At 41.9% G+C, this 8,239-nt stretch overlaps 1 protein-coding gene across 1 annotated transcript in view; it reads right to left on the bottom strand.

Annotated features, from left to right (window-relative positions):
- Nucleotides 1–402: 402 nt before the first annotated feature.
- ubap1lb (ubiquitin associated protein 1-like b) overlaps nt 403–8,239 on the bottom strand; it is a 75,920-nt gene continuing 68,083 nt past the window's right edge. Inside the window, 2 exon segments of the mRNA XM_053426002.1 lie at nt 403–548; nt 551–719. Coding sequence (XP_053281977.1) covers nt 403–548; nt 551–719 — 315 coding nt within the window.

The raw sequence follows: 8,239 nt of genomic DNA, 5'->3' as shown, positions 1-8,239 counted from the left end.
AGTAAGTATATGCTTGAATACTACTGGATCAATTGGTGATATTATTAGCGCTGCCCGGCGCTTCAGCGTCGCTTCAGTGTCCGGTGTGAACAGCCAAGTGCCGGCGCGATAGGGATTAGCGCTTACGCCACGCTTACGCGTCGCTTCCGCGTCCGGTGTGAACCCGGCGTTAGACAATACAAAGTTGAGATCCAGATAATTATATTACCCATGAGAGTCAACAAATCAACAACAACATACATAATCTGGTAAAAAGGAAAACAACTATCCAAAAAACCTCATCATTATCCCCATAATCACACATTTAGTTACACTGTCAAATTTTGACTTCCCATAGAGGTTGCAGTTATGTAAAGTGTGAGTGTGTGTCTGTTTATCTGCTCCATCATGCCACACGCATCATCAGCTCCTCGAGGGCTCGTTCTCTGTGGTTCTCGTGGACCAGCAGAACCTCTTTGATGGTGTTCTGCTGGAAGCCCATCTCATTGAACTGACTCAGCAAATGAAGGAACTCCTCCGCCTCAAGAAGAAGAGATTATATATTGATTATTAATCTGTAATGTCTTGTTGTCTCTAAGATGATTAAAGAAGATGCTGTGGCTCTTTGAATGTCCCACCTTTGTTTCACAGTTTTGAAACATCTCCAAAGCCTCTTCTACCTCAGCCATGACATAACCCAGCTGACACAGGTGGTCACATGCTACCAGGTAACTTAATATCTGCAGACACAAACACACAAAAGTTTATTCATACAGGACACATCAAGAAGTTGTTGGACAAAAACAAATGTAGAAAAAATGCTCAAATTAAAGTTGTCTTTCACTGTCTGCATTCACCTGATCTGAGAGGGATGAGAAAAATGGTGGTCACCAATCTTACTGTATCGTTTACTGTGGTAAAAAAAAGTATCAAACTGTAAAAAGTATTAATTACAAAAGTATTCAATGCAGACTATGGGTGTTACACTATATTAATGATACATCATTGATATTGGTCGTACATATATTTAGGGCCTGAGCACTGACAGGGAGAGGCTAGAAAGTGGTCAAAATCTACGTATTCTGGAGGACCTTTCAATGGGGGTCGCAAATGGCTCAATGGCTCAATGGTGCCCCCCGAGACCCCCGGAACGTGTTCACATTGACCGATCTTCACATAAATCGATACACAGGTGTATCATGACAAGACAAACAAAAACGTTTAGGTGCAATTGGAAAAAAACGCAACAGGAAGCCTGCTATTTTGCATTTAATGTTCCACATTCCACATTTTTTACTTTGAGGTACTTGTACCAGGGCTTTCATCAGATCAACTTCAAACTGAGATGAGTGTCATCACAACAAGATGGAGATACAAAGTTATTAAGATAGATTTTTCGTCACACGGTGTGACCGTGGCGTGACGTCAAAGTTTGATTACGCGCCATTAAAACATGAGCTTCTGTATCTTGGACACATTTGGTCCAATCCAGTCCAAACCAGACATGTAAGACAAGAGTCGCGACCTGATGACATCTACAAAGACACCATGATTTAAAACGATAGCACCACCTGCTGGTTACAGAAAGTGAGGCATTTATCCTCGCTGCAGTGCCCAAACACATGTAACACGGAGACGAGCGCTTGGTCATCGAACGCTCTTTCTTCACCAACCGCAACAGACTTGAAATTGCCTGTGCTCGGGCCCGTTAGTGCTACAACGTAGCCCTAGTTAGGGCCCGAGCACCTCTGGTGAGAGGCCCTATTGAAATTAAAAGGATTATTCTGAGAATTTTTAAACATGCTCAAAAAGTTGTAAAAGTTTGCAGTAAATTAGAAAGTGGTTTAAATTGATGTATTCTGGAGTACTTGGAAATGGGCGTGGCAAAATGGCTCAACACCGCCACCTACGGAAAAGCCCCTCATTTAGCATTCACCGATCCTCACGAAAATCAAGACAGTTGTGTATCATCACCAGATGTACAAAAAAGCCTCTTGGAGCATTATGAAAAACGCAACAGGAAGCCCGCCATTTTTGATTTAGTGACTATTTTGGTCATATTCCATAATTTTTTACTTTAATACACTTCTCGTAGAGCTTTCATCAGATCAACTTAAAATTTAGACGACTGTCATCACAACAAAATGAAGATCTAAAGTTATCAAAGAAAAAACTTTTTGCCACACCGTCTGACTGTGGCGGGGCGTCCAATCAGCTCGCCATGACACACGAAAACGCTTTAACTTCCGTGTTTATGGGTCCATCTCCCCCAAACTACATATGTGTATCAACAGCCCCCCCCCCCCAAGATATTCAGATAGATTTAAGGAATGGGCGTGGCAAAATAACTGATTAGCGCCCCCTAAAGGGCAGCCATGGCACTACGATTGGTCTACATCTACAAAAATACATAAGGACATGTGTCTTTTCATGACAAAGAAATAAGTCTCTTGAACAGATATGCTACACCACACAGGAAGCCTGCCATTTTGAATTTGGAGGCCATTTTGCCCACTTTTACTTTGATGCACTTGTGGTAGAGCTTTCATCACATCAACTTAAATTTGAGATGAGTGTCATCACAACAAGATGGAGATAAAAAGTTATTAAAAGATACATTTCTACTCAGACGGTGTGACCTTGGCGTGGCCTCAAAGCTTGATTAAACGCCATCAAAACACAGGCTCCTGTATCTTGGACATATTTTGTCCAATCGAGTCCAAACTATGCACATAAGACAAGAGGCGCGACCTGAAGACATCTACAAAGACACCATGACTTCAAATCATAGCGCCACCTGCTGGCTACAGGAAGTGAAGCGTTTATCCTTGCTGCAGAACTTAAAACGCACGCAAGGCAGAGACTTGCGCTTGGTCATCGATCACGCTCTCTTCCCCGACCGCAACAGACTTGAAATCGTCTGTGCTCGGGCCCGTTAGTGCTACAACGTAGCCCTAGTTAGGGCCCGAGCACCGAAATCGGTGGGAGGCCCTATTGAAATTGAAAGGATTATTCTGAGAATTTTTAAACATGCTCAAAAAGTTGTAAAAGTTTGCAGTAAATTAGAAAGTGGTTTAAATTTACGTATTCTGGAGTATTTGGAAATGGGCGTGGCAAAGTGGCTCAACAGCGCCACCTACGGAAAAGCCCCTCATTTAGCATTCATCGATCCTCACGAAAATCTAGACAGTTGTGTATCATGACCAGAGGCACAAAAAAACCTCAAGGACCATAATGAAAGAATTAACAGGAAGCCCGCCATTCTGGATTAAGTGGCCATTTTGGTCATATTCCATATTTTTACTTTGATGTACTTCTCGTAGAGTTTTCACCATACCAACTTAAAATTTAGACCAGTGTCATCACAACAAAATGGAGATCAAAAGTTATTGAAAGATCAACTTTTCGTCATACCGTCTGACCGTGGCGTAGCGTCAAAGTTAGATGAAACGCCATCAAAACACGAGCTTCTATATCTCAGACATATTTGGTCCCATGGACTCCAAACTACACATGTAAGATAAGAGTCGCGACCTGAAGACAACAACACAAAAATCTTGACTTAAAATCACAGCGCCTCCTGGTGGCAGCAGGAAATGTCTTGTTTTTGGAACATTTTACACTTGGATGTATTTCTCCTCATCCACTTTGTGAAACCATGTCAAACTGTGTCAAATAGGTCTCAAGACTTACGATTACTGTGACTTTTCATCATGCGGATTATTAATGGCGTGTCATCAAAGCTCAACTCGCCATGACACACGGAATTGCTGTAACTTCCGTGTTCATGGGTCCAGCTCCCTCAAACTACATGTGTGTATCAACAGCCCACCCCTGAAGATATACAGATAGTTTTAAGGACTGGGCGTGTCAAAATAACTGACTAGCGCCCCCTAAAGGGTAGCCCCGGCACTACAATTGGTCTACATCTACAAAAATCGATAGGGACAAGTGTCTTTTCATGACAAAGAAATAAGTCTCTTGGACAGATATGCTAAAATACACAGGAAGCCCGCCATTTTGGATTTGGTAGCGATTTTGGCCATATTCCACACTTTTACTTTGATGTACTTGTTGTAGAGCTTTCATCAGATCAACGTGAAATTTAGTTGAGTGTCATCACAACAAGATGGTGATGAAAAGTTATTAAAAGATATATTTCTTGTCTCACGGTGTGACCTTGGCTTGACGTCAAAGTTTGATTACACGCCATTAAAACATGAGCTTCTGTATCTTGGACATATTTGGTCCAATCCAGTCCAAACCAGACTTGTAAGACAAGAGTCGCGAACTGATGACATCTTCAAAGACACAATGATTTAAAACGATAGCACCACCTGCTGACTGCAGAGAGTGAGGCGTTTATCCTTGCTGCAGTGCCGAAACGCTTGTAACACGGAGACGAGCGCTTGGTCATCGAACGCTCTTTCTTCACCGACCGCAACAGACTTGAAATCGCCTGTGCTCGGGCCCGTTAGTGCTACAACGTAGCCCTAGTTAGGGCCCGAGCACCGAATGGTGAGAGGCCCTATTGAAATTGTAGGCATTATTCTTATTATTATTAGGGCCTGAGCACCGAAATCGGTGAGAGGACCTATTGAAATTGAAATGATTATTATTAGGGCCCGAGCACCGAAATCGGTGAGAGGACCTATTGAAATTGAAAGGATTATTATTAGGGCCCGAGCACCGAAATCGGTGAGAGGACCTATTGAAATTGAAATGATTATTATTATTATTATTATTAGGGCCCGAGCACCGAAATCGGTGAGAGGACCTATTGAAATTGAAATGATTATTATTATTCTTATTAGGGCCCGAGCACCGAAATCGGTGAGAGGACCTATTGAAATTGAAATGATTATTATTATTATTAATATTATTATTATTTTGCTGTGTCGTTAATGAATTGGCTTTTTGAGGGTTTTACCATGCTCAAAAAGTTGTAAAAGTTTGCAGTAAGTTAGAAAGTCGTGAAAATTTACGTATTCTGGGGTATTTGGAAATGGGCGTGGCAAAATGGCTCAACAGCGCCACCAACGGAGAGCCCCTCATTTACGGAGATGCACCTCATTTAGCATTCACTGATCCTCACGAAATTGAAGACAGTTGTGTATCATCACCAGATGTACAAAAAAGCCTCTTGGAGCATTATGAAAAACGCAACAGGAAGCCCGCCATTTTTGATTTAGTGACTATTTTGGTCATATTCCATAATTTTTTACTTTAATGTACTTCTCGTAGAGCTTTCATCAGATCAACTTAAAATTTAGACGACTGTCATCACAACAAAATGAAGATCTAAAGTTATCAAAGAAAAAACTTTTCGCCACACCGTCTGACTGTGGCGGGGCGTCAAAGTGTGACGAAACGCCATCAAAACACGAGCTTCTATATCTCAGACATATTTGGTCCCATGGACTCCAAACTACACATGTAAGACAAGAGTCGCGACCTGAAGACAACAACACAAAAATCTTGACTTAAAATGATAGCGCCCCCTGGTGGCAGCAGGAAATGTCTTGTTTTTGGTACATGTTCTATTTTTATGTACTTCTCGGAGAGCTTTCATCAGATCAACAAAAAATTTAGATGAGTGTCATCACAACAATATGGAGATAAAAAGTTATCAAAGAAACAACTTTCTGACACACCGTCTGACCGTGGCGTGGCGGCAAAGTGTGATGAACGCCATGAAAACACAAGCTTCTATATCTTAGACATATTTGGTCCCATCGACTCCAAACTAGACATGTAAGACAAGAGTCGCGACCTGATGACGTCTACAAAGACACCATGACTTAAAATCATAGCGCCACCTGCTGGCTACAGGAAGTGAAGCGTTTATTCTTGCTGCAGAGCTTAAAACGCACGCAAGGCAGAGACGTGCGCTTGGTCATTGATCGCTCTCTCTTCCCCGACCGCAACAGACTTGAAATTGCCTGTGCTCGGGCCCGTTAGTGCTACAACGTAGCCCTAGTTATTATTATTATTATTTTGCTGTGTCGTTAATGAATTGGCTTTTTGAGGGCTTTACCATGCTCAAAAAGTTGTAAAAGTTTGCAGTAAGTTAGAAAGTCGTGAAAATTTACGTATTCTGGGGTATTTGGAAATGGGCGTGGCAAAATGGCTCAACAGCGCCACCAACGGAGAGCCCCTCATTTACGGAGAAGCACCTCATTTAGCATTCACTGATCCTCACGAAATTGAAGACAGTTGTGTATCATCACCAGATGTACAAAAAAGCCTCTTGGAGCATTATGAAAAACGCAACAGGAAGCCCGCCATTTTTGATTTAGTGACTATTTTGGTCATATTCCATAATTTTTTACTTTAATGTACTTCTCGTAGAGCTTTCATCTGATCAACTTAAAATTTAGACGACTGTCATCACAACAAAATGAAGATCTAAAGTTATCAAAGAAAAAACTTTTCGCCACACCGTCTGACTGTGGCGGGGCGTCAAAGTGTGACGAAACGCCATCAAAACACGAGCTTCTATATCTCAGACATATTTGGTCCCATGGACTCCAAACTACACATGTAATACAAGAGTCGCGATCTGAAGACAACAACACAAAAATCTTGACTTAAAATGACAGCGCCCCCTGGTGGCAGCAGGAAATGTCTTGTTTTTGGTACATGTTCTATTTTTATGTACTTCTCGGAGAGCTTTCATCAGATCAACAAAAAATTTAGATGAGTGTCATCACAACAATATGGAGATAAAAAGTTATCAAAGAAACAACTTTCTGACACACCGTCTGACCGTGGCGTGGCGGCAAAGTGTGATGAACGCTATGAAAACACAAGCTTCTATATCTTAGACATATTTGGTCCCATCGACTCCAAACTAGACATGTAAGACAAGAGTTGCGACCTGATGACATCTACAAAGACACCATGACTTAAAATCATAGCGCCACCTGATGGCTACAGGAAGTGAAGCGTTTATTCTTGCTGCAGAGCTTAAAACGCACGCAAGGCAGAGACGTGCGCTTGGTCATCGATCGCTCTCTCTTCCCCGACCGCAACAGACTTGAAATTGCCTGTGCTCGGGCCCGTTAGTGCTACAACGTAGCCCTAGTTCTTATTATTCTCCGAACAATGAATTGGCTTTTTGAGGGCTTCAACGTGCTCAAAAAGTTTTTAAACTTTCCAGTAAATTAGAGATTGGTGAAAATTTACGTAATCTGGAGTATTTGGAAATGGGCGTGGCAAAACGGCTCAACAGCGCCCCCTGGAACCAGCCCTTAGGTTCCCACATAAGCGATTTTCACCAAAATCTAGACACTGGTGTAACGTGAATAATCATAGAAAAAAGTCTCTTGGAGCATTATGAAAAACGCAACAGGAAGCCCGCCATTTTGGATTTAGTGGCCATTTTTGCCAAATTCCACATTTTTAGTTTAATGTACTTGTCGTAGAGCTTTCATCAGATCAACTTAAAAATTAGACGCGTGTCATCACAACAAGATTGAGAAAAAAAATGATCAACGGAATTTTTTTCCGTCACTTCGTGTGACCGTGGCTTGTCGTCAAAGTTTGGTTCCACGCCATCAAAACACGTGCATCTGTATCTCGAACATACATGGTCCAATCAAGTCCAAACTAGACATGTAAGAGAAGAGTCCCGGCCTGATGACATCTACACAGAAATAATGACTTAAAATCACAGCGCCCCCTGGTGGCACCAGGAAATGTCTTGTTTTTTGCTTGTCTTACACTTGGATGTATTCCTCCTCATCCACTGACCTCAACCATGTCAAACTGTATCAAATGGGTCTCAAGACATTGACAATGAAGGCATAAGATAACTGTACCTTTTCGTCAAACGCCATATTAATGGCGTGGCATCAAAGTTCATCAACTCGCCGCGAAACACGAAATTGCTCTAACTTCAGTGTTCATGGCTCTATCTCACTCAAACTAAATGTGTGCAACAACATCCCCCCCCTGAAGATTTTCATATGGTTTTAAGGAATGGGCGTGGCAAAATAACTGACTAGCGCCCCCTAACGGGCAGCCCCGGCACTACGATTGGCCGACATGTACAAAAATCGATTTGGGCATGTGTCTTTTCATAACAAACAAATAAGTCTCTTGGATAGATATGCTAGACTAAACAGGAAGCCCGCCATTTTGGATTTAGTGGCCATTTTAGCCCTATTCCACATTTTTACTTTGATTTACTTGTCGTAGAGCTTTCATCAGATCAACTTCAAATTCAGATGAGTGTCATCACAACAAGATTGAGATA

The sequence above is a fragment of the Pleuronectes platessa genome, chromosome 1 (assembly GCF_947347685.1).
Source record: "Pleuronectes platessa chromosome 1, fPlePla1.1, whole genome shotgun sequence".
In the NCBI taxonomy this organism is placed as follows: Eukaryota; Metazoa; Chordata; class Actinopteri; order Pleuronectiformes; family Pleuronectidae; genus Pleuronectes; species Pleuronectes platessa.
This window is presented reverse-complemented; position numbering and strand designations above follow the sequence as displayed.